At 47.8% G+C, this 27,133-nt stretch overlaps 1 protein-coding gene across 3 annotated transcripts; it reads right to left on the bottom strand.

The window, feature by feature from the left end:
- Window positions 1-325: 325 nt before the first annotated feature.
- Window positions 326-24,695, bottom strand: kdm7ab (lysine (K)-specific demethylase 7Ab). Of its 3 annotated transcripts, none has more exons than XM_018726282.2 (20): window positions 24,537-24,695; window positions 12,865-12,950; window positions 12,322-12,439; window positions 11,956-12,116; window positions 9,791-9,932; window positions 9,143-9,329; window positions 8,614-8,776; window positions 7,334-7,421; window positions 6,634-6,740; window positions 6,460-6,551; window positions 6,231-6,317; window positions 5,874-6,083; window positions 5,572-5,699; window positions 5,120-5,283; window positions 4,691-4,785; window positions 4,421-4,584; window positions 3,816-3,961; window positions 3,609-3,679; window positions 3,224-3,452; window positions 326-2,800 (listed from the first exon to the last, which is right to left on the bottom strand). In XM_018726282.2, the coding sequence occupies exons 1-20, from the start codon at window positions 24,632-24,634 to the stop codon at window positions 2,712-2,714; spliced, it is 2,625 nt and encodes an 874-aa protein (XP_018581798.1). In that variant the 5' UTR covers window positions 24,635-24,695; the 3' UTR covers window positions 326-2,711. The 3 variants fall into 3 exon arrangements, with proteins under 3 accessions (XP_018581798.1, XP_018581799.1, XP_018581800.1); XM_018726283.2 differs by having other exon boundaries at window positions 3,224-3,449; XM_018726284.2 differs by having other exon boundaries at window positions 5,572-5,696.
- Between the last annotated feature and the right edge of the window lie 2,438 nt (window positions 24,696-27,133).

Raw genomic sequence — 27,133 nt, 5'->3', positions numbered from 1 at the left:
ACACACTGGAGCAGATGTATGATCTCTCACTGCTTACTGCTGGTGGCAAAAATCACTAAGGTCTTTCGTTCAATTACAGCGAATTAAGTCCCTGAGAAAGACCACCCCTCCCGACACAAAGTCAAGCCCGCAAAAGCACTTAAGTCACAAGAGTCACAGTTTCGGCCATCGTGACACAGGCAAGTCCCTCATTTCTGCATTAGGAATTCTGCTGAAGTTACCTGAGGTCTGCAAAGCCAAAATGTTCACCAAATCGGAGGAAACGGAGCAAGACTCATCTGGGCAAGGCGGAACGATAGTCACAGGTCAAAGCTTTCCATCTCTGGGGGGGTTCACTTTACATCAGTGTGCTCTAGCATGCCACTGCCTTAAAAAGGATCATTTTCTTTAAGCAGTTAAGCAACACGGATGCTGATATATTGCAACAGAGCTGAACTGGTCTACATTGGCTCCTCCATTTAGACATCTAGATATTGTAATGTTGCTTAAAGTTTAATGTTACAGTCTGATACAGTGTTGCTATAGCTTAATGGAGATTCTTTGAAAACCTAACCCACAAATAAATTGAGGGATGTTTGTATTCTTAAATATTTATTGATTGTGTTTTAATGGTGAAAGTGGCTTTGGATTTATGAACGGAAACTACGAACAGATATCCGGCGCCAATCGTGTTCGCAAGCCGAGGAGTCAGTATACTGTGAGCACCCTTTGCTGAAATTTCTCCAAAAAATGTTAAGACTTCCTTAACTGACAGAAGAAAATGTTGGTTTCCTATAATCTGTCATTACTTATTGCCAGTTTTCCTTACATTAACAGATTTTAAACCAGTGTCCTGTGTTTTGAAAGGGAAATAATTTGTTTTAAACACAAATGCTTTCTCGACTGTTCCAGCAAATGCAAAAACATCTGGATTGAGGGTAAAGAGGATTAAAAGTACTCATCGGATACAAGTGAAACAAAGACAAACTGCCATTCAGTTAATATGAAAAGCAACAGCACTGTTAACTCAATTACACAAGTTACGAGTAGAGTTAGCAACAGAAACAAGCATGCCAAAGATCCGTACCATTATCCATGTCTGACTGTAGCTCAGACGCTGATAAACCTGGATTCAACCACACCTTTTACACAAGGAGGCTGACAGGAGCACTGATGAGAAAAATCACTTTCGCTTGCGAAAATTAATACAGTGGAGCTCTCACATTGAAATAAAGTACAATTAACCTTTTCATAATAAATACTTGATTCAAAGACATCCAGAGAAATGAAACAGATTCTAAAAGGATAAAACAAGAAATAAATAAAGCTGAAAGTTTTTCTCCCCCAACATACAATGCTTTAAACAAAGTAAACCCTTATAAAAACTTCCTTATTAGCAAAACCCCAAGTTCCAGTTTCCCCACCTCCACTAGGTGGCGCCAAACTCGCAATTTTCTTTCCTTTTTGTCACATTTTTGCCTTGTCTCAGAGGTGGAACGCTTTCGGAGGCCTGTGAGCCCCTCCAGCAATCCTTTGTGACCCCTTCACAAAGACTGATGCGCTGAGAACAAACAGAGAACTTGCCTTACTTGAAGTGCTGTCTCTCCAGTATGGCTTCCCGGTGCGTATGGCTTTCTCTCATCGTTAAAACAAAGGATCGAGGTGTCGCTTCGCGCGCATGATGATTCCCTCCTTGTCGACGTCGAGGTCATCACACACAGACAGACAAAGAGACGAAACACAAAAGGGGCCCGATGCAGATTGAGGGCGAGATGCGGGAGATAATAAGCGGCGACACCAACGGACGGGGCTCGGCTGACTTCGGACGAGCGATCCTGAGCCCGGTGGTCCAGCTTGAGTAAACGGGGAAGACTGGACCTGGGCGTGAGCACTTGCCCCGTCAACGGTTTCCTCTCGATGCCGCATTATTGCTGGTGAGCGTGACGGGACGAGAGACGTGATGAAGGACACGCAGTTCTGAGCACCATCTTAAAATATCAGTTCAACACCTTAGCACCTTCTTAGTCTTGATCCAAAGACGTCCAAGAACAGTACAAAGTCTCCGAAGGCGGCAGCCCCCGGCCTGCCAGCGGAGCACAGTATACTTGGCTAAAGAGCAATGCTTTTGCTAGGTGGCGCAAAGCAGTTCATGGGAGGGTGAGCTCTGGACATTCGTAAGCTATCAAAAAGCAGGTGGAAAACCTCAGCCGAACGAGCCCGGGAACGAGATGTAAATGCGGCATCAAAACGACGACCGGCAGATTGCGATCCTGTATCAACGTGGTCTTCCTCTTGCGGTGCTGATTACAGATAGGAGACAGCCGCCTCGTTCATACGCACAAGGCTCCCCCACTGGTTCCGTCCGGGATACAAGTCGCATCGCTGAGGCTCCAGCTTCTGTTGGTAATTGTGACCCAAATCCAGTGCCATGAGATCCTCCCCGCAGAGTCCACAACTGAGGTTTGGCATGCTTTCCTCACCGTGATCTTTACGCTACTTCCACGTGTGAGTGTGTGTATGTGTGTGTGAGTGTGTGTGTGTGTGTGCGCACTTGCAGTGTAAACCTGATACCCTGTCACCACAGCTTGCAGACCGGTGTGCAGTACTTAAAAAAAAAAAAAAAAAAAGTCAGCCCTTCAGACGCATCCATCCAGGTAGACGTAACACTGCCGCTGTATTCAGCACGGCAAGGCATACAACCCCCGGCCAGGAGCCTCCAGAGTTCCTCCACGCTACACAAAGAAGCGATTGTGTCTGTTGAGCTTGAGGATCTTCCCCAGTCGCTGCTTGGCGGTCGCCATGCCTTTCTTGGGACGTTTCCCTGAAACCCCCGACCGCAAACAGGTATCCGTTAAAACCTTAAGACGCTTCCGTGACCGACACTTGTCTGCCACCATGCAAGACCGTTTAAAAAATTTACAAGAAATATTTAATTATGCAATAAATAACTACAACTTCCTTCCTTTCAGTATTTATCATGGGCGGCACAAGAGGCGACTATTTACTGAGTAGTTTGTTCATTTTTTGGGAGTCATGTACTTGAGTAACTAGGGGCAAAGTTTGTTCAACCCACAGGGATAACAAGGGGTGGGGCTCTCTCCTCACATCCAGTCAAGCCTAATATACCCCCCAGCATCTGCGTTCAGCTCCACTGATCACAGCGGCTATTTTTTTGGCCCCCCCCCAGTACCTGCTGTTACATCCCTGATTGAACCTGACGTGCGGAAGCCGGAGAGGGACCAACCTTTGGTGGCCTGATTGCTGATGGGCGGTGGGTTGGATGCAGGCCTCTTGGAAGGGTGCAAGGGGGGCGACAGCGAGGTCTCTCTGTACTGGTAGTCCATATCCGAACGCAGGGGGCTGACGGGATCAGCCCACGTTTCGCTGCTGCTGCTTTGACTGCCACCGCTGCTCTGGCTGTCCATGAAGCTCTTGTTTTCCTTCTGCCGGTGCTTCTGGGCCTGCCGTTCCTTCTGACACACGGGGATGGGGGAGAGGGGTTAGAGCTAGGAGAAACCCCCAAACCCTGCCTAGCAATCAATCATTTATACTCTCGTGGCGACTAGTGACGAGAGATGGGAAGGTCACGTGACCTGCTCATGTGACTGCAGGGAAGGGCTGGGCATCACCTGATGGCTGAGGCTGGAGTTGCTGTCGGAGTCACCCTGGCTCTCTTCTCCTGACAAGGACTCCCCGCATGCTGCAGGCCAGAGAGGCAGGAACGCAGGGTCAGAATGTCAGGCCGTCACGATGTCACTTATTCACACACCAACACTCTTACATACACAGGTGCAGTACAAATACTGACATTTTTAAGTAAAGGTGCAAATGCCTACCATGGACAGGAGAGCAGTGGGCTGGGCTCGACCACCAAGGCTCCTGGGAATTCGTTGTGTCCGTGGAGCACGGGGGGTGCATGAGGCCTGCCATGGACAACATTCCTTGGACTGCTGCTTCTGTGCTTGGTGAGGTAGGTCGTTCTCTGTTGGAACACGTGGTGCTGATCAGTGGCACAGCGCACTTAAAGCTCTGCGTCACGGGCGTTACGCTCAGGACAAGGAAGCCACACTCTTGGTATTTCACATTATCCAGCAGATTCCCACGAACGCATGACATGCGAGTCGCAGTTAAATAAGAGTAACAACTGAGGAGAGAGACACTGGCCCATATAAACTGTAAAAATAAAGAAAGAAAAAAAAAAATCAATATTTCCTGCAGTGCTAGTGGGCAAATGAAATTGAAAGGAATAAAACAGCTTCCACTTGAAGTGAGGTGAGACCAAATGTTTCACCATAATACACCCAAGGGTTTCTTTTCCAAGAGCGGCTCTGGCTCTCAGCGCCGGGTCCTGTGCTCACACGTGGAGGGGAGGTAGAGATGATGGAGGCGGAGGGAGAAACTGCCGCTTCAGCCAGGTTTGGTCAAAAGTCTCCCCACCCACCTTTTTAGTGGTCTGTCCCGTTGGATGGGGTTCGACCTGGGCTGGTGCAACCCCACCATGTCTCCTGATTTCCTCTGCCTTTCTAAAGGAGGGGAAGCCTTCCTCCTCATCTCCTCTTCCTCCTCACTGGAGCTCCCAGAATCTTCTGAGGAAGAGCCTTTGTGCTGAAACGAGAGGTAAAGTCCTCACGTCGATGTGAAACAAGGACATGCCGAGTATAGGAAGGGTCTCTGCACCCGAAGCACAGGGCAGCAAGTCAACGGCACTTACTTGTGCGGCGCAACTGATCGCTGACTCTGAATCTGAAGAGCTGGACTCTTCTGACATACTGTTCCTGAGTTCCGATTTCACGCTTCTGAAAAACCCTGCAAGATGCCAACGCAGCAGCTGGACTGAGACAAAGGGGAAGGGCAAAGGACAACCACAAACCGCCGGAGACTGCAGAGCAGCCTGGAATAGTCCACTCCGTCCAGATGCCCTGGAAGAGGGTACTCTTTTCTTTACCCTGGTTCTGGTCTCTTTGCATCTGCGTCCATCTTGGAAAGATCAAGCCAGCGAGCAGCTGGTTGACGTCAATCTGATGGTGACAAACCACCCTCCTGACCACAGAGTCGCGTACTATTGACTCAGTCCGCACCACGTAGCTGAAGAGGATCGAATTTTTCCGACAGCTGAGCTCGTATTCGTCCGATGACTCACCATTGAGACAGGCTGCTTTCTCCTCTCGCTCCTCCGTGCTGTTCTGCTCCGGCCGACCCAGCCTGCCGTTTTCCACCTTGACATGGGGCGCCCCTTTCTGCTGAGCGTGAGCTCCCTCGCCGGACGACGTTGCGTTGCCTTCTTTTATGCGCCACTTCTCCTCTCTGCACACGAATGCATGCGCAGGTCACAAATCATTTCACAGAAGGACAGGTGACAGTGCAGTGCCGACAAGCTTCTTAAACACTGTGTGGGTTGGCACGTAAACACACGACAGGACGGCTACAGTAGGGGGTAAATATTTACTCTTCATCTGCTGAAGTCCAGAGGAGGTGTGGCCTCGTGTCAACGCACCCCAATAGTGTTAGGTGTACACACACAGGTGCATAAATACACACAGACACACACACACACACACACACACACACAAAATGCTGGTTTCTGAGACTCGCCTGATGATCCTCCCATTGCACAGCACAAGCCGCAGGTTGTTGTCCAAAGTCCTTTCGGCTGCAGCTGAGGATACCGTGGACGCCTTGTTGAACTTCACGTTGACCCGGCAGCTGAAAGGAGTGTCCTGCTAGACAGGCCACATGGTATGGAGGGGGGGGGGCAAGGATATTTTGAGCACCTTCTCCCTTTCTCAAGAGGCCTCAATACAAATAGTAACAGACTTCCGTTCTGCTACATTGACAAACTGAGAAATGACATCACAAGCAGCTGAAGCGGTACAGAGCTGACATCATCGCCCCACCTCCTCAAAAGGTGCCACCTCCAGCCTCCTGAGCACCTCCCTCGTGTGCAGCTCCAGGATGTCCAGGTTGGATGGGGTCTTGGGAGCATGGTTGTCCCGCAGCCGCCTGGCCGTGCGCCGTGCCTGGCAACCCCTCTCAAGCGTGGACCGTGTCACGGGGCACGTCCCGCCTCCCTGAGATTTCATTGGCTTGCTGCCACTCTGATCCTCCTACAGAGCCAGGAGCAGGAAACCATTGCTAGTCAAGACAGCAAGAATCAGACAGTTGTACCTTTGTAGCCCCCTGGGCAGTTGTGTGTCCATCTGCTGTTGGTGCGTCAATCAAGCAGGGCCCATTCTCTCCTTGTCTTAACTTACCTCCTGATACCGGATCTCCTTTGTCAGTTCTTTAATGAGATGGTTGGGCCTGATGTGGTCTGGAACCTCACTGGTCGGTTCATGTATCTGCGAAGACATGGTGGACAAGAGACAGTGATGGAATTGATTCTTTGCTCTGTGCTGTAGTGGGGAGTCTGAAAAGAATCTGACCGTTCATCTGTTACTGCTAAACAGCAGTTCTGTACAGCATGTCAAGCAAGCACCTCACCTCTCTCTTTAGCCAGCTTCTCAGTGCAGAAATTAAAGCTTTCACTCCCTCAACAAGGTAAGTAGGTGGCTGACAGTTGTCCTCCCGTAATTCTAACAGAAGAAAAAGAATTTCAGACAAAAGCAACGGCTGAGCCGGTACTAAAGACACACAGAGCTGTTTGTTTCCTCTCACCTTTGAGGGTCTCCAGCAGATTCTTGGCCACATACCAGCAGATGGCCTCAAAGTAGGGGAATTTGAAGAGGTCTGGAGTCTTTAGTCGTCGTTCCATCTCGTAACACCTGGAGTGGAAAAATGACAGCGAGGACACACTTAGTGTTAGGACCTACGTCAACAGGAGCCTCTGTTGTTGTTCTGCAACATTCAACAGAAAAATGTATTAATGCCAAAGTAAGGACAATTAAGTTCTGGACATTACTCAACAATACCTTAATATAATTCATCAGATCACTAATTAATTGCAATTAACTATAATTTCATTCTTTAGGGTCTCAGCAACCAAACTGTTTCTTATTCATCACTATATCGAAGTCTGTTGTCACACTGTCCTTTTTTTATACATTGCAAGATGTTCACACCACAGCGTTCCTTTTAAGTAATCTCTTCGGCAGCTTGTGTTATAGTTCTTGTCTGTTTTCTGATGTTAGAATTAAGAATATTAATTTATATTTATTTAAAGAAAAAAACAGAAGAGTCTGATCCCACATTTTCTTGCTTGCAACTTTCCAATAGGAAGGAAAGTCAGAGAAAAGAAGAAGATGGATTTGGCTCAGAGGTGTAAAGCGACGTTGAGAATTTTATTTACGTAACACCACTGAGCGTGATGCAGAACAGCAGCAGTCGTACAGGACCATCAGCACGTCCGGCACCTCACCTGAGCTGCATGCCTATGTTCAGGTTGTGAAGGAAGTTGCCCCCGAACGCCATGCAATCCTGAGATGTGAGGACCGCGTGGATCCACCCTGTGGAAAGAGTGACAGATGACATCAACACCCAATCCACCACACTGACCACAGGCAAAGGAATAAAATTCCCTAAAATCAGCTGAATGCTTTCAAAGACAGCAATCCTGGCCCTGATGGAAACTCATCTCTTTCCTTCCATCAACAAATGAGTGAAAGCAGTTTCAATGGAGGCTGGTGTCAACACCACAGTTAGAGACTGATGGATCAATGGTGGATCAGGTAGGTGGCTCTGCTTTGGTTGCCTCACATCATAGACTGTGCAATTATCAGAAACCTTGCAGTTGGAGTACCAAATTTCAGGATAATGAGTTGGGGGGAAAAAAAACAAGACAACCTATCAGGAAGATATGTAACAGCAAGGAACAGAAAGCTGCTATGGGCATGTCCAGGGAAACTTGGTGGACAGCACAAGGTACACGGAGGGAATCATACTTGTGCACATTAGACACCAGATGCAGCACCCCAGCCATGACCCTGTGCCAGGGGTCCCAGTCCAGATGGGTCAATCCAGGGTCTCACAACAGGGGTTGCTGGGGGTTACTGAGGGTTACTGACCCCTTGTCCCCACTCAACTGGGAGCCATAACACCCCAACCCCTAACACCTGCATGAGACATGTTTCCCCTTCAGACAAGCAGATTAGCTACAACACTGAGATCTTACACATCGGTACAATGATAGTAATCTATCATAGGCAGCTTTGTCTCATGCTTAGACAACATAATGATATTTGGGGGGAAAAAAACCCAAGTGAGAGGGGCTATGCAAGGTTATACCACAATGCCATGACATTAGGAAGAGTTTTGAGCTTTATACTGGCTGCAGTCCCAGAGGGAGTAGGTTGGGCCAGCTCGTCTGCACTCGTCCTGGAAGGCTCGGGTCACCACAATCTTACCACTGCACACCTTCAAAGCTGGATGGCTCCACACTAAGTGGAAAGCCAGCTTCTCTGGAATGTACTGGGTTTACTTTCCTCACAGCAATGGCTTACAACTGCAAGCATAAAACAATGGTATGGGGCAACGGGGCGGACTGTGGCATTCACTTTGGTTTAAGTGCGAGATAGCAGATAGCGCCTTGCCGAGAGCAAGACTTGCTCCAGAGACACAAAAGGCCACGTAGTAGAACATCCTTCGCTAAGAATAGGGATTCTGGTCGTTACTGAGGGAGATTCAGGCCAGGTGCCTTACCTGTGGGAATGAGGAGCGTCATCCCCTGCCGAACCACACACTTGTAGCACTTGTCCACCTTTTTACCGAAGAACACCTCACTCTGGTTAGGGGACGAGCTCCACTCCTCATACAGTGCGAGGTTCTCCTGTGTCGGCTTGATCAAGTAAAAAATCTTCTCACCCTTCAGGGGAAACAAGCAGACCAATCACCCATGTTGGATAAGTATCATACCTGATGGTATTTCACAAAATGAAATGCTTAAGGTAACTTTTAATGCTTTAATTTTTAACAACCTTGACAAAATAAAAGACAGCCCAACAGGTACCATCTTGACTTTTTTTTTTTAAGGGTTGCCCAAAAACAGACTTCTGTCAACATGGCTCAAAGTCAGATAACTAAACAGGTTATACTGGCTTAAAGGCCTCCAACTCTGCATATGAACACACAAAAATGAGAAGAAATGAAAAGAGATGTTTTTTGAACTGAGCAAAAATCAAATCATTGTCCAATGATAGCTGTTCATGAGATGTCTTCAAAAACCACTTACCCAGAGTACATGGTACCACACAGATGTGCCCCCAAAGTCTATGTGGAAGTCTGTGTAGCTCTCCTTCACCCCCATCAGGCAGTACTTCTGCACGAAGGGCTTAGGGAAATAGGAGTCATCAGGCCAGTAGTTCTCCACCCAGGACATCTTCTGAGCTATGTCTGGCACCTTCACAAGTTCTGCCATCCTAGAGGAAAGAGAGAAATTGAGAGCATGTGGATGTTTGAGCCTGGAAGTTCTAAAGCTTCTGAATTACCATCAAAGCCCCACAAAGCCTTACACATTTGGTCCAAGTCCCTTCATCTGAGCTAGACAGTCATTTATTGCCACTGGCATTCTACCAGGGTCTGTCTGAGGACATGTTTTCTGACAATAATGCACCCCATACCTCTACAATGTGTAGCTGACATTTATGTCAGACTCCATGTTATACATTTCAGTAAATTACACAAAAAGAGGCAAGTTGTCATGTGCAGTGTTGACTCCCAATGCAAAGGATCAAGTGTTGATTCCACGACACAAGCTTTACCAAAACAAAATGAACCTGGAATGCATGAGGTAAATTAACAGTGTAATATGAATATACTGCAGTGACAGTAGTGATGTCGTCTTACTTGACAGAAGAAGCGACACAGCTGCAACACTTACTTTGTGTCAGAGAACTCAAGGCTGATGACATTCAGAACCTTTGGCCGGTGGGGTTTGCAGAAATACTTCACAAATTCACCGAGTCTAATCTTACTGTCTGCTTGCCGGGCCACATCGATGACATCAATGATCTTATCGCCACCTGCGCAAAGGTGAGAGGAACCACTTGTGGTCACCATTCAGCAAAGTCCACGACAATCATCGACAGCAGCAATGTTGTCAATGGTCTGAAACATTAATACATAAAGCATTGTATGCACAGACACAGGTTTATGACCGAGATTTACATGCAGGTTTTGGAAAACAACCAAACGTCCATTCTCTACCGAGAGGCATTCTTCTCCACATGTTCACCATGTGGACATAGACCAACAAAAACCCCATCATCCATTTCAACTGCCCAGAAACCAGGTTCAACTCTTCTGTGGTTCTCACACAAACCAATTCAGAAGTGGAGCAGGCAATGGCAGTGAAACCCAGCAGTATTTCCATACCACACTCACCTGATGAGGTCCTACATGACCTTTCTACATCACATGCCTCATAGAACGATGGGGGGGCGGGGGGGATGCTGAGAATAGAGGGTAACAAACAGGATAAAAAAAAAAAAAAACTGTAGAGTGAAGCTGCCAGTTGAAATGGCATGGGCAGCCAGGGGTGCAGGATAGCTAGCAGCTGTTTATGCACCATCCCCCTACCCACCCCACCACCAGCTGGCCACAGCCTGATGTCAGGAAACAGCTGGAAGCTGTGTGGGGGAGATCTCCTCAACAAAAGAACCCCATCCTGAGGGGCAATAAATCCTGGAGGCACTCCTACGAGCTGCAGCAACACTCCAGTGGATATTTATTGCCCCCCATGTGCCAATAATGTCCATCTTGATAAATCCTTCCATATTCACCAGTGTAAGGGCTTTAGAAGCAAAGGGTTTCCTAGAAACACCAAGACAATCAAGTCCTTTGTCAGAGGTGTAAAGCTGTGATTTTCAGAAACATATCTCAAAAGGGGGCAAACTCCACATTCAGTACTTCAGTTATTTCCAGTATACATTTAGTGTCCAGATATGAGATACTTCAACAATTATATAATTCTGTTCATTTAAAGGTCCCTGTTGTGTGGCCCAGGCAAAGTGCTCAGTGGAGTTAATCAGACTATCTGCTCTCCACATCCCTGCAAAAAACAAATTCACACACACACATACATACCTGTGCTGAGTTACACACAGAAGCACTGCTAAACTTGCTTAACTTAATTGTCTGTAAGCGCCCCTATTTTAATTGTGGCACAAATTTTAATATTTTCCTGTTGTTCTGGATGACGACTTCATGAAACAAAAGAAACATAAAAGAAGAATAAAATATACACAAATTATTAACAAAGGACACATAACTCATGCATAGGGACTTTGTGGCTACTGTAAATAAACATGAATGCATATTATGTGAATAAATATAAATCCATACAGTTTACTTATTAATAGCGCAGATCAAAGGACATTAATGTGTGTGTGTAATGCAGCCTTTTGGCACTGAGAAGGAGAAACAAACGAAGGGCGGTGAACCTGATATGCATGGATACACACAATGTACTGCCCTGTAACCAGATCCTGTAAGTACCAGTCTCTGCAGAGATTGCAGGTGAACTACGGTGGGGGTGGGGGGGGGGCTGCGCAACCTAAGCAAACTACTTTTATCTCCACGTCTGTTTAGTTATTGCTCGATTAAGGCTAGTTAAACAGGTGGATCCAGTTACCCTGGTCACATGGTGAGCTGACAAAACCCCTCCCCTTGCACCTGTAACTGAGATGTACTGCAGCCTGCAGACACTTGGCAAAACGATTGCAAACCAAGTGCTTTACCAACAACACACTAAGGAACAGGTCTGAATAAATACTACACTGAGGGATAATGAAAATCTGTGATTTGTATCAAATACCCTGAACTTTCTCTTCATGCCATCCCTCAACCTTTATAGAGCAAGACTGTAATTAGGTGTCTGAACTGTAAAACTCCACTAATCCACATACAGTCCGTTCTCTGGTCCACTAACCCACTTATTTTAATTCTGTTGGGAATTAGCAAATATCCAGAGCACACTCAGTAGCTGAATGGCTTAAGTGCAAACACCTCTCAAACCCTCTTTTCTCTCTCTGCATCTCTCCTTACCAACATACTGCTCCACGTCCTTGACAGAGAACGTAGGTGGGGGCAGCTGCAACCCCAGTCCCTCCAGTTTGGCTACTGCGATGGGGTACTCAAATCCCTGCTTCTCCAGGTACCTCTGTGTCACTTGGCTCCCATGCATCCGGACCAGGATCTCATCCGCACTAAAGGGTGCAGAAATAGGCACAGGGTCAAGATCAGGAGGAGGGAATGGGGCTGGGTGGCGAGCAATGGTGCTCCGACTATTCTGAAATGATTTTTCTTATAACTGCAACAAAATGATTAAAAATTGAAAAATGTGTTTAAAGTGAGACTTGATGGGACAGCTCTGCTAGATGCCGAGAGCTGTGTAGAGTGCTTGAAGTCTACCTGGGGAAGGTGCGTGCCTGCAGCTGCTGCACAAACACGGAAGTGCCGGCCTGTACAGGCTTGGTGCCATCGTCGGGCTCTGTGTAGTCATGCCGGTGCCAGTTGTTACGTTTCTTCACTGTGGGAGGAGCAGCAGAGTGGTTAGTGTGGAGCGCAGAACCTACAGCGCAATAGAATCACTATATTTTTAACCCCTTGTTAATGACAAGCCACTTTTATCTTAAGTAGGAGTCGAATGCCATGAGGCTCAATTTGCTACACTAAGCACCTAAGAAATTAGCATGGAGGTTGGAGTTTGGAGCAGGGTGGGGGATAAGATCAATTCACAAGTCCATAAAATCCCAACCCCTCCTTTGAGAGCAAGGGCAGCGTAGAACCTCAACTCAATGATCATACCGCCGTTTTAATTAACCTGATAATGGTCCTGTAGGTCATTCCCAATTTAAGTCATACATGGGGGACTCCCCTGGTGAAAGCAGGATATTCCCTACTGGGTAATCCATCAGCCAGCCTCCCGCAGCCCATGGGACAAGGCACACTTACTCAGGGAGGGTCCGTGCAGAACGTCACAGTTGGGGCAGTGGTAGACATCAATGTCCACAGCATGGTGCTCCTCTACTTGGACACAGCTGAAATGAAGACGGAATCAACCCATTATTAAACTGTTAAAACTGAATTTTGCTGAAACATTTTTGACATCTTGTTGCATATTCTACAATGCTACAGAAAGCAATTATCGCACCCACCAAGGCCATAACTGTGCAGGTTTCTTTCTGAAACGGCCCATAAACAAACAGAGCATGATGCACTAGTAATGTTGCCTCAAACAGGCAACAACAAATCAAATTAGAATGACACACACACACAGACTGAAACTGCCTGTCCCAAGCGGGGTCGCGGTGAACCGGGGCCTAACCCGGCAACACAGGGAGTAAGGCCGGAGCGGGAGGGGACACACCCAGGACGGGACGCCAGTCTGTCACAAGGCACCCCAAGCGGGACTCGAACCCAAGACCTGCCAGAGAGCAGGACCCATCCAAGCCCGCTGCACCACTACACTCCCCCAAAATTAGAATGACAAGTTGGCAAAATGTTGCAGCCAGAATCTAGACCATATCTGGCATAACAAAGTGTGTCTTCTGTTGTTAGAAATCAGTCCAGTCCAAACATACACAGAAACACTCCTCAGAGCTCCAGGTGTGCCAGGGGATTCACACAATCTCTCTGCTTTGGGAATCCCAACCACACTGCTGAACAGAGTTGGATCAAAGCCCCACTCCATGCTTAGAACTCATCTCTGGGAAGAAATGGTTAACAAAATTGCACACGAGAGGGTTATGGATGCAGCAGTAACAGCAGATATGAGGGACTTGATGTCACCATCCTGTAATACGGACACACTTATACACTGCATCCAAACCAAGGGGACTGGGGCTAATAGACTATACAAGCAGTCCTTGAGTTACAACGGTCTTGACTTAACGATTTTTCGACTTTACGATGGTGCGATAGCGATACGCATTCAGTAAAAACCGTGCTTCGAATTTTGATTTTTTCCCAGGCAAGCGATATGTGGTGCAATACTCTCTTGCGATGCTGGGCAGTGGCAGTGATTCGCATCTCCCGGTCTGCCATACGGTCACTAGTGTATACAACCAATACTCTACAGGGTTCTGTGGTGCCAACGTTTTTTTGGATACCCTCCGTATCCACGTTGCGTTTTGTGTATCCATCACGTCTACGAAATGCCTGTCTATGACTCCTGCTACTGCTGAGAAGAGGAAGGCAATTACTCTCAAGAGGAAACTCAAGTTTCTATTTTTAGATGTATAGGAAAAGTTTATATGCATCTCCAAAAAAAAATTACCAGAAAGGTGATCAGAAATCGTGGATATTCTGATAAAGTTTTATGCAGCTACTCGCGTGATAAACTTTGGTTCATATGGTGGAAGGAATCTAACTGTGCTTAAGAATCACGCGTCCGCATCTATGTTTCTTTCTGCTAATGTGATGCACACATTGTATTTTCTATGAGATGTACATCGCTTTGGAGAAAAGAACCTGCTAAATGAATAAATGTAGACAAGATAATTGCTCAGCATGAAGGCAGCAAGCCCATAATGGCCATCGCACATATGCTAGGCTATCACGTTCAATACGTACGGTGCATTAAATGCATTTTTGACTTATGATATTTTCAACTTGAGATGGGTTTATTGGAACATAACCCTGTCATAAGTTGGGGACTGTCTGCACTGTGTGAAATTAAAAAAAAAAAAAAAAAAAAAAAAAATTCTAGTGTATGACAATGCATATCGTTGCCCCCACGTGACCCCTGGAAATGCTCACTGTGCCCAAAAAGTGTCACAAAGCGTGTATGCACTTTTAATTCAGGCATCACCTACGAAGAACTGACGGTGAAGCAGTCTGCTACTCGATGGCAACATTACAGAACGTAGCATTAACCCGTCTGTCGGCGACATGCCTGTTTGCGCATGTCAGGGAGGCACGTTACCGAAGACCCTCACAAGCAAACGCCAGACATGCAAAGTCGAACATCGCCCCCAATTAGCTGAAAGCTAAGCGCCGCTTGCTGTTGAAAGATACAGCGCACTTTGATAACCATCTGCCATTATGGAATAAGGACAAGGTCCAGCCAGCTATATTTGAACATGTACGCTGTGTTTAGCTACGGCATGCAAGGAATCTAAATTATAAGGAGGCCTGACTGCGAAATTGCAAGGGGGGGGGAGACATTTAGAATTTCACTGTCAGGATTACATCAGGTCTATGAAAGCAGACCAAAATATGAAACAAGGTCACCTTGCCGCAACGTGCGTTCCTGGCAATACATCTTGGGTCACAATAAAATGTTACGCAAGATGCGGGATCAACTTTACACATACGAGTAAAAGCCGTGGGGCTGGACTATTGCATCACAGCTGAGCTTTACAAACTCTGCCAATGTAACACGAGTTGTGACACACTGCAGCGGGTACATCATGGAATCCTACGGCCCACGGTGACACTCGAACCGGTAGCCACCTATTATAGATACAGCAGTAGAGATGCAGGAAGATGGGGGGAGGGGGGGGTCTTTCTCTAAGGCCACCCGGATCTTCTGTCCTCTAGAAGGGACTCCCTGGAGGAGGTACACAGACATCCACTGGCTGCCGCTGGCTTTGATGTCAACGTAATTGCAGGAAATGGTGGGGAAGAGTAAACAAATCAAGGCCATTAGCTCACGAGGGAATACCCCACATCCCACACCATGCGCCCTGCACGCGGAAGAAGACCACCAGCGCAGCGCAGGCAGCGCATACCACTGATAATACGTGGGCCGCCAGAGTTCCTCAACCGCCCTAACCCCCTAGTCTTCATGGCGCGAAAGCGCTCCGAAGGTCCTCCAAGACTGTTCTCTCCCAGCACCAAGCCGCCGATCCACTCAGAAGGACACCTGCCCGAGAGAGCGGAGCGCTACTGCTACTCGCCCAACACACAGACAAAGGCCTAAGAGAAATAACGCTAACCGGAAAGAACGGCAGTATCTAGCTGTACATCAAAACTCAAGTCACCAGGCAGAAAATGTCACGGTGCAGCAGAGTCCCAAGGAGTAGGTTTGTTGGTGGTGGAGGGATGATGGCGGGAGCAGCTGTTAGCGTCGCGGTTAGCGGTTAGCACTTAGCACTCTTGGCTTTGGACCCCAAGGTCACAGATTCAAATCCCACCTCCAGCCGTAGTACCTTTAAGCAAGGTACTTACCCTAAATTGCTCCGGTAAAATTATCCAACCGTATAAATAATTTTAAGTAGCTTAACACTGCAAGTCGCTTTCGGAGAAAAGCATCAGCTAAATGGAGGGAACTGGGGGCCTGAGTCGTTGCTCCCCGTCATCTTGCAGGAAGTACCACGGAATCAAAGGAAAATGAGCAGATGGGTACAACAGGCACCACGGGGCTGGGGACTCGTGTAACAGTGGAGAATTCTCTGTGCTACAGTACTGTACCCCCCTTTCTAGCTGCGCTATGTGCAGGCGGATGTCGGCGGAAGAAATTCTCACGGAAGCAACCAAAACCTTCTGGTCAAATTAGCTTAAGTACCGGCAGACAGTATCAGTGAAGCGTCAATAAAATGATTCAGCGGCAGTCACTCTGGCTGCGGTGCAAGATTCTGAATTCTATTTTTAGGTGTGCTTTTAAATTATACCCTGTTATATATGTGTCTGTACTACTGAACTTGCAGAATTCCTGTCACAATCCCGCCAGGGCCCAGATGTTAAAATCTAAAGGGGTCAAGGAGGTCAGAAGGTTCCAACCACATCAGTCCACACACAGGCATGCAAACACACACACACACACACACACACACACACACACACACACACACACACAGAGAATTGCACCCAACAGAGAATTTAACCCAAAAGTAAGCCGCCCCACCCCCTCCACACATCTCCCAGACTCTTTAACTAACTGTGAAGTCTCTACGCTTCTCACTCCAGGGGTCTCAGGCAGTCTCCGTGCCGACACATTTATTTTTAAACACTCTTCCTGTTGGAGAGACGCTTGGCGCTCGACTCGCGCCGCATTAAAATACAAATTAACAAAGTCTACTTTTTTCCGCGAGGGTGGCTGCTCGCCTGTCTTTGTCCTGCCGGCACTGCAGCGAAATTGGCGGCGTTGCACGTCTATTGCGTCCTCCTGCAGGCTGCCAGCGAAGTATTGCACTCCTATTGCACCGGCAGACAAAGACAGCGGCCTTCCAGGCGTGCTCTGAAAGCGCAAAGCCCCGTTCTGCCTGCAACATCCCCGTCTGAGCGCTGACCGATTCATGCCATTGTTTTCTTCTCACCCGGTAAAGAGGATAAGCCTCGACGCCTTGCCAGCTTCCTCATCGCTTCCAAACAGGCCGAGGAGCGCTCTTCCAGCAAGAGAGCAACCCCAGAACAAAAACACCACCACCAACAAAAAACAACAACACAAAACCTGGCCCGGCCTTCCTGGCCCCTGGCTAGGAGTGCCATGCGGTAAAAGGCTTACATTTTTGCAATGAGCATCTTTGCCTGAGAAGAGCTTTTGGAGGAACGGCCTGTCAAGAGGCAAGCGGCAGCCACGTAAATGCAACGGGAGTCTCCTCGAAAGGTAAGGCTGACGGTGGCCGGAGCCTCATCCCACACACCCACCACCCACCTCCTTTCTTCACAAAAGTGCATACAGCCATACAGCTTAAGTGGAGTTATTCATTAATCAGTGGGGGCCCTGAAATGGGGGTCACCAAGCAAGACAACAATGAGCAGGGGTGGGGGACGTACGATGTGTTCTGCCAGGCTCAGGGAGTGGGGGGGGGGTGGAATGTCGTAGAAATGCCTAAGTAGCAGCACTCCATACTTGGCTCCAGCAGTACCCGAAAAGGAGCCTAGGCATTTTTGATGGCACCAAAGATACCACACTTCAAGCGGGGGGTGGAGAATCACAGCGAGACGTGCCAACCCTTCGCCCCAAGGGCTGCCCATCCAGAGCAGCCTTGCACGCGGGAGGGTAAACACGCAGCTGGTCGACCTGCTGTGCTCCAGGAAGGGGGGGTTGGGCTGCCGTTTACCTAGAGAGGTTATACAACAAAGCCGTCACCGTGGCAACACCGGAGACACCGGCAGCCTTGGCGGTTAAGTCTCGCCACGCAGCGTGTCTCCTACACCCCCCTTCTCACCCACCCCGCAACACGAAAGTCCTCCACACCCACACCTGTCACCAGCCCCACCCTTCTTCTGTACCAACACAAAGTTCCAATCCAGTCACTCACCAAATTGGCAATAATACAAAACTTAAAAATGAATCAAATCATTCCGCTGAATCTTGCCTTTCCGCAGCCACGGAGTTAATTTACTTCTGCCGCCTGCTGCTGGATGTCCTGAACGCTTACAAGTATGCTTTCCAAGACCACAAACCCTGGGATGCTTCTTGACCCCTTGGCCTGTGACATCCCTGGGGTCACAGCCTGGTATCTCTGGCCCACGTGAATGTGCCAGGCCAATCTTATCTCCCGAAAACAAACAGAACAGGATGCTGGACTACGCTCTGCATTCCTTGAGCACGCAGGAGCTGAGAGCAACCTCGTGGTTGGCAGCCCTTCATCAACCGCCTGGCAGACACAGCACCCCTGCTGACGTCACAAAGATGGAGAGCCCTCCTTGTTCATTGTAGGACCTTCATGTCGAAATATACAGGAAGTGTCCATTGAACAGATTTTTTAAAAATAATACAATATACATACAGCACATACATAAACTGTTGTACCCAGGGGTCACCATTTATGATGGCACTCAGGGCCACATTAATGCCAGGAAATTCCTGAGGTAGACACAATCTCGCACCATATAGAGGCAGCAGGTGTAAAGCAAAGTCACAAAGTGAAGCTGCAGGAAGCCAGACTGCCTGCCTGCCTGCCTTGCGTGGGGCGGCATAGCTGTACAAGTGCATCATTGTGATGACTGTCAAGTTCAACACAAACTAAAGTTACATCTTCATAGTAAATTTAAATTTCTGAAAATAAATTACTGTCTAAACATCTTTGCCTGCCTTACTGATGAGCTTTCGTGTAATAACTCACCACGTTATAAACCCTTGCAGCGGCTTGACTTTGCCTATAAGCTGTTGCTTATAATTTTATTTCCAATTATTGTGTCTAGTCCTGGGCTGTTGACAACATCATCATCATTATTAATTATTATTATTTAGCTGACACATTCCTCCAAAGTAACTTTTATTATGAGGTCTGTATTTTAAATTACTAAAAATCATTTACCTCTTCATACAGCTGCATATACTTACTGGAGCCATACAGGGTAAATACCTTTCTCTAGGGTACTACAGCAGGTGCAGAGACACTAACCTGGGTTCTTCTTTTCAGGACGATGGGTCCAGCCACCACTTCACCCGCTACATGCTTGGATCACCTTGTGTTATCCAGCGTGGTACTTAATCCTGGACCGTCACCATCTGTCAGTCACCTTGCAAACACTTCCGCATTGTACAACCCAAAGAGTGCCACCTTGAACGGAAGCGCCAACTCAATATGTACACGCTTCACATTATAGAACCATGTATGTTTATACGTTATATCTCTTGGTTTAAGAGCAAAGTCAACGGAAAATTGCTGTAAGCAATACATCAGTAGAAAGGCAGCACACTTCCAGCAATAGGAGTACTGACTGTTCCATCGATGGAAAAATGTGTCCTGATGAAATCTGCTAAACAGCAAGAGGAAAACGTAGCGCTACGTGTCTACGTATGAAAACTGAAAGCAAAATAAAAGAAGTGCAGACGCCCCTGTCTGTCACATGCTTGACAGGAATTTGAGACATATCTGACTAATTCCACCCCTCGCGTCCTGATATGTGTCAAAGCCTTGAGAACTGCTGACCGGGGAGGGCTTTTCCCAGGGAGGTCCCACAGCAGACAATGGGAGAGCAGGAAATCCGTTTCTTCTCTTTCTCCGGCAGCTCGTCGTGGTCAGTGACGACAGGAAGTTTGGCCCCTCGGCGGAGTTTGGCAGAGGAAACAGCACTCCAAACACAAGCCCCCGCCCCCCAGAATCCATTGAGGACAACTGACAAACTTACCAACTCCTAAAACCAGTGACTGATGCTTTCAAGAATACTGCTCACATGACAATAAAAAAAAAAAAAAAAAAAAAGCTGAGTCTCTGGATCGCAACTTCAGATGAACACACATCTGGATCTGCACAATGCAACTGTATTGAACAATCGCTCTTACACAACCACAATATGTCATGTACATGCTTGCGCACACACGAACCTCCAAGGCAAACCCTGCTCATGAGAGCAGAAATCACTCATCCTCCAGCCACAGGAGGAACTGGGGGGGAAAAGATTAAGAGTTACTCAACCAACAGACCAATCCCACTAAAAACTTGACGATAAGGACAAGATCCATCAATCTCTCTTAAATGTTTTCCTCCAAGAAGGGCATTGATGGATGAGGCTTTGAACTTGCCCATGGCCAGCAGCTCTGCCATCAATCTCTCCCCCTCCCCCCCCATGCACACAGGACCCATGTACACAGCATGGGGGGTCCGGGAGGCTACCCCAGCCCCAACCACACGGAACCCCACGGGGGCCAGTCGTGCGACCAAACAGACGGAGGCCGAAAAGGAAGTCCCTCCTCCTACGTGTTATCAACATCGGTCGCAAAAGGCCCTTTCACACCAATGAAGAAAGCAAGAAGAAACAATAGAAAACCTGAGCATCAGTTTGACACGAACAGCTTGGTTATGAGGTATGGCGTCATACATCATACCAACATTTGCGTCCTGACTAGACATGTCCAATAACTATTTGCAGGAGCTCTCACTTATCAGAGCTCTGTAAAGACAAGGGCCAACACTGGAATGCTGCAGTCGGTTTAGGGTTGTTTACTCAGCGTGGAAACACCCACAGTACAGCGAGAGGAGGACACCTCACACGCGCAGCCAGAACACATTGACAGATAAGACGGGCAATTCCATTAGAAAGACTTCAAATAATAATGTGTCACTCGAGAGGAGTTCTTAATATAAAAAAAAAAAAAAAAATCTCTGCAGGGTTCGAACGCTGTGTAGGGAACGTGTTATGTGGCAACCACGGCATTGCTGCTGCCAACAAGGCAGATGCTTTTCGATGACAGATGCTTTTCATTGTAATCCTGCGCCGTTTGAAGGAAAACATCAATCCGGTGAGCAGAGCACAGCGTAACGCCAATAGCTGACAGAATCGACTGCAGACTTTAAGAAGTATCTTCGCTTCCTATGGACTCGCTCTCTCAACCGCAATCATAACACAAGCAGGCCTGGCACAGGTGCGAGCATCGCGTGCGTGCCGCGGTTAATGGTGCAGTTTGGCAAGAGTGGCACAGAGGCTCCTAATCCCCCTTCTCCTTCACCAGTGGTAACAACCTGCTGAGTGGCTGGACGCCTTAATCCCATCGATGACAGGCGGTGGAAACACAGCAAACAACGAGGGGTATCTTGACAATGTGGCCAAAAAGTTCTGCCCAAAACCACAACTGGATCTGGGGCTCACTAGGGGGTAGCAAAAGCTCTTCTTTTTCTTTCTCTTAAAATCAACATAAAACATACCAACATCCATGCTCTTTGTTCCTCTACCAGAAGGACTCCCACTGTCTTCGGCAAAAACCACATATTCCTGGTGACGGAGTTCTGTTTCCTATCCCGCTGACAGGCAAGTCCCAGAAATCACCATGTAGCACTTCTCCTTTCTGCGTGACCATTAGCCTCCACCCCCTGGTGGGAAATGGCTGGAGTTGGCGCGATGATGCAGAGGCAAAAGTCTTGAAAAGGAGAACAATCAAAATTTTGCTCCCATTTATTGTGGCCAAAAACTATGCAGTGAATCCCATTAGGTTGCATGCCCTGCAATTCCTGTTTTCTGACCGCTGGCAGTCCGGCGCAGTTACGCAACGTTTCAGAGTCAATGTGCAAAGCAGAGAATCCAACAGACAGCGAAAGGAGCTTAAAGCAGGACAGGGTCAATGAAAATAACCAGTTCTGAGTTTATGGTCTGCGCTCTGCACTTTGAAGAAACAACCTTCTTCATTGTGTGTAAATAAGAGTAATCTAGTTTGATCACCCAAGCAGCAGGTAGCATACTGGTTACAACTGCTGCCTCGCATTCAAAGGTCCCAGGTTCACATCCCACCTCCTGTTGTAGTACCCTTGAGCGAGGTACTTGCCTTGAAGTGAAATAGTATAAGTTACCCAACCGTATAAATGGAGAAATCGTTGCAAGTACCGCAGCTTAACACTGCAAGCCGCTTATCGAAGTGTTCACTAAATAAATATATGAATTAAAATTTTATTTGGAATGCATCATATGAGCATGTGAAATACACTACTTGGCCACATAAACTATTTATTACGGACGTGTGCGTCGTTTACGTTTCTGTGAATATAAACAAAACACTCCCTGAAGCTGATCAAGCGACACTCTTGACAACGCAGCCGAACATCAGCCTCGGAAGTTGGCCGCTGTCGACCGATTTTACCCCGTTTCACGCGAAGGCAGGTTTGAGAAAAACAAGCAGGCCCTAAATGGGTGCAGAACTGTATCTTAAGACCGAGTCCTTAAAAAAAACAAACATGTGGAATTCAGAGGCCTTGCCAACACTCTCCGCTGCATTCTGGCTGAAATAATTACGGCTACAAGATATTCCAAGAGCACGGGCGCCGTGAAACCCTCTAATTAATGTCATATTACTTCTATCCAAAAGGGGCCAACGTTTGTGTCCTGACTGCAACATCCCACAGTAAACGGCTATACGGGACAGGGTAAAGGGAGCTGATCGAGCAGTATGTGGGTGTGAAATACTCCTGTCAAAACAAAACTTGACAGATGCATGCTGGGCCATCTCCAAGTCTGAGAAAACGAGTCAAACCAAGAACCCCTTTTTAACCTTTATTTAGCTGACTTACAAGGTTGTACGATGAATGACAACTGCAATTATTTACCCATTAAGGTGTTCTTAGTGTATTAATTCAGAGTAAATGCCTTGACCAATAGCAGTTCTACAGGACAGGAGGGGCGGGATTCGAAACAGCAACCTTCAGATTGCAAAACCGCAGCGCTAACCAAGGCAAGGCCTGCTGCTACATTGTTCCCTGTTCGACCGTGATGGTGAAATCAAACGCGAACTCCGTGGAGACGCCCGACGCGTCACGAGCCTGCGGGGCGAAAACACGCGCCGCAAATTCAGCGCAGAAACAAAAACAAGAGCTTCTTCGGGAAGCGCTCGTGTCCCTTTAAACGGGGGGCACCGATCCCCCCTCCCTCTCCTGCTGGGCGGCTCGCACCACGTGCCCGCTTTCCTTAAAAGGGGAAGGGGGGGGGGGGGCATTTAAATGTCCAACCTCGGCTGTCAATCAAAAAGCCCGACGATCGTGACACTCTTCTCCACATTCCACGCGTGGAATTGATTTTACGCGCACGCGAGGGGTACGTCCCGCTCGCCGCGATGCTCGGTGGTGATCTGAGAAAAGGTAATAAAGAGTGAACCCATCCGAAGTGTCACCGCACACCTTCGGAGCGAGCATGTCTTTGTTTAGTTCAGCCCCTAATCCCAGAAGAAAGACAGCGCGCGGCCACGATTTAATCACGCGGGACACGAGGAGTCGAAAAGTACAATATACACTCGTGTGTTCGGACACGGGGGCCCCTTCGCGGCTAGATAAGTAGTGAGAGCACGAAACACACCGAGTGACTGCTGGAGCTGAGTCGAAAACTAAGTTCGTGCGAAACAACAGAAAACTGCGCCGAACACACCACGCGCCGTCCCGTCGGGACTCAAGCGGCCGAACGTGGCACCAGTTCAGTTGTTTGTCTGGATAACGGACCTACTGGAGTCCGCTTTCCTCGCGGATCCGCGACCCAAGCGACCCAACACAGTGACACGAAGCATTTCCACTGCCTCAGCGGACGCCGGGTGCTGAAAAACAGGCAACTGACGGATAGATACGCGACTCGATCGATATAATAACCTCAGTGAGGACGGTTCGATGGGCACGAGTGAGTCGGACCGCGACGTACGCAGTGAACTCCGCAGCCGCTCGTTGACAGCCGCGTCGAGGACGCGCACGCAGGACCCGGCGCGGCCGCGGTACGATCTGGCCATCAAGCCGGGCGGCTCGTCCACTCACTTTAAGTTCGAGCTCACACACAGTTACCAGGTGATGATGGACGCACAACTTTTCTGAACGCTTTACCGGGTGGCCTGCGAAGAATTGCGCACTGCGAACACGACGGGAGGAGAAGGAACGAGCCGCTCGGGCTCCGGGAACACGATTTGCGGGTTGCCACACGGCGCTGTTTTGTTTTCCCAGCTGATCCAGATCCACTGTGAAAGCGGAAAAAGGAGACCCGGGCCACAGGGGCTAATTATTCCGAAAGGAACACGCGTGTCTGAACGCGGGTACACGACGGGACGAGGGGCAGCGCGGCGCGTCCCCGCAGCGATAATAAGAGTCCTTTAACTCGCAGGAATGACAATAAAGACACATGATCATGAAGACTCTCCGGCTCCGGAGCCGCAGCGAGCGACGAGTCCGCATCGCTCAGCCCCCGAGTTCTCCCACACGAATCCCCGGCTCCGGAGACGCGCGCCCTGCCTTGCCGAGAGCCGTCGTAGAGGAAAGCGTTTATGTCCATACCTTCCGTGGAACCAGTCCTTACAGATGTCGCATTCGATCATGAACCGGCTCACGTCGTAGGGCTGCCGGCACACACAGTACAGCGGGGCCGCCGCCATCTTCCTTCTGTTCCCAAACAGCGCAGGGCTGGAGTGAGGCGTAAAGGGCCGAGGCGGGCACGAGCCGCTCACGGAAACGAGGGGGGCGGGGATTCCCTGCCGGACGCGCACGGAAAGAGCCGAGGCGGGTGTGAGTCACGTGCGAAAACACGGGGCCGAGCACGTCTGACGTCAATCTCGCCATCCGCACAGTGTAATCGAGCGAGGCCGCGGGGAGGACGCCGGAACTGCGATAACGTGTTGGTGACGTTGAGGGACGGCGTGACGAGCTACCTTTAAAAGGACAGACAACCGCTTTATTGTTAGCAGTTAACGCGCGTTTTTTTCTTTTTTTTTTTTTTTTTTTAAAAATCATTGCCCCAGTACTATTAAATTATTACTCATCTTCCTAGAAATGTCATTGGCGTTTTTGGCAGGTGATACAAGTTTTTGCAACCGGATGTTTGGACAAAATGTCCTGAAATTGATACTTGGAACATCTGGGAATAGAATAGAATAGATTATATTGTCCCATTTCTGAGAAATTTATTTGTCTTGGACAACCATGCCACCACAGCCAGTGCACAACATTGGACTCACATAAAAGAATACATACTGTATCATACAATAAAATAAGAAGAAATAAAACAACAATTGAAAAACAGAAAAAAATCTACTGAAGACCAATCTAAAATCTCAGTTTTGGAATTCTCTATTCAATAACTTAACCGCAGATGGCACAAAAGATTTTTATAACGATTTGATTTACACATCAGAATCCTAAATCGTCTCCTTGAGGGTGACATGTTAAAATTCTCATGTAAAATATGTGTGTCATCAGCAGCAATTTTTTTGGCTTGTTTTGAAATAGATACCTCGTACAACTCCTGTATGGGTCGTTTCTCTTCCCACCCTATAATTTTTAGAGCAGTATGTACTAGTCGTGCAAGTTTCCATTTTGACTGGACAGTCAGGTTTCCACACCATGCTGTAACACCACATCTTATCAAGCTCTCAAAAACACTGATACAACAAAAACAGAATCTTCTGGTTTACTCCAAATACTTTCAACCTTCGCTAAAAATGTAGTCTCTGCTGCAATCTAGAACACAGACTGTTTATGTGAGAAGACCAACATAACAAATTATCTATATAAACACCCAAGTATTTATATGAGTGGGGGTGCGGTGGCGCAGTGGGTTGGACCACGGTCCTGCTTTCCGGTGGGTCTGGGGTTCGAGTCCCGCTTGGGGTGCCTTGCGACGGACTGGCGTCCCGTCCTGGGTGCGTCCCCTCCCCCTCTGGCCTTACGCCCTGTGTTCCTGGGTAGGCTCCGGTTCCCCGTGACCCCATATGGGATGAGTGGTTCTGAAAATGTGTGTGTATTTATATGAAGAAACCTGTTCAATAGTATTACCATGTATTATTACAGGACTATGATCACCCACAGATCTGGGGTCGAAGATCATTTCAACAGTCTTCCTTTCATATGAATATTCTGATATGATGTGAATAAACCTCATTTAGAGACAAGAAACAGTTATAACATTGAAAAAAGTACAAAAATATACTTACTCCCTGTGATTTTAGGCTAGGTGTGCTGGCTAACATTTACCGTAAAGCTTAATAATAGGATTATGTGTTAGGAGTATCGTATTAAAACATTAACATGCTTTTTAAATGGTACGTGTGAAAGATTTAAGAATCAACAACATGGCATAATTTAATGTGAAAATGCAAAGGCCAGAATTCTTACGTCTTTCATCGAAAACTGAAGCGAGGATCACTTTATCACTCAATTGAGCTGTTCACAAACACAAACATTAAGGTCATGGAGGGAATTTGCAGTGACACACAGCCAGTGGCCATTGACCTATAAATGTGACATAATCCTCACTGACAACACATGGACTTTCAGAGGTTTAAAGTGTGCCACGCTTATGTCCGGTATGGTGTTATTATTGTTGTTATTGTCGTCGCCAGCTGGTAGTGTAGCGGTTAAAGCTCCTGCCCTTGGCCCTAAAGAGGGCAGGTTTGCTTCCCACTGTAGTAAAACTAGGCAAAGTACTTATTCTAAATTGCTCCAGTATAATTACCTGTGTTACCAGGTAGGCTCCGGTTCCCCGCAACCCCGTATGGGACAAGCAGTTCCGAAAGTGTGAGTGTGTAATTACTCAGTTGCATGAAAGGGTTAATAATTGTAAGTTGCTTTAGAAAAAGCATCAGCTAAATAAATAATTTTGTGATGACAGCCCTGGATGAAACATTAGGCCGACTATATACTATATGTCAGAGGGTGACTAATTGTGATGTGCCTAATCTCACCTGTAAATTCACGATTTCATCAGCTGTTAGGCTTTGTGTTAATTATGTCATTGAGATAAGATCAATGGATCCTGTGTGACGTGCCCTACGTGCCTCTGTGTGTTGAATAAAGAAATGGGCTAGGACCCCCCCCCAGGCCAAATCCTTGTTTTTTTTCGGTGACCTCGCCTCTGGGTCCTAAAGTCCCCTCAACCA

The sequence above is a fragment of the Scleropages formosus genome, chromosome 21 (assembly GCF_900964775.1).
Source record: "Scleropages formosus chromosome 21, fSclFor1.1, whole genome shotgun sequence".
Taxonomy (NCBI): Eukaryota; Metazoa; Chordata; class Actinopteri; order Osteoglossiformes; family Osteoglossidae; genus Scleropages; species Scleropages formosus.
The sequence above is the reverse complement of the archived record's forward strand: the minus strand, read 5'-3'. Positions and strand labels throughout refer to the sequence as shown.

What these genes read in the sequence shown, in the direction of transcription:
- kdm7ab (XM_018726282.2), bottom strand. Translation starts at nt 24,634, where the DNA reads ATGGCGGCGGCCCCGCTGTACTGTGTGTGCCGGCAGCCCTACGACGTG. An exon ending in AGGTGGCACCTTTTGAGGAG is followed by an intron (nt 5,700 to 5,873) that starts GTGGGGCGATGA and finishes TGGCCTGTCTAG; the next exon opens with CAGGACACTCCTTTCAGCTG. An exon ending in CCACTGCTCTCCTGTCCATG is followed by an intron (nt 3,680 to 3,815) that starts GTAGGCATTTGC and finishes TCTGGCCTGCAG; the next exon opens with CATGCGGGGAGTCCTTGTCA.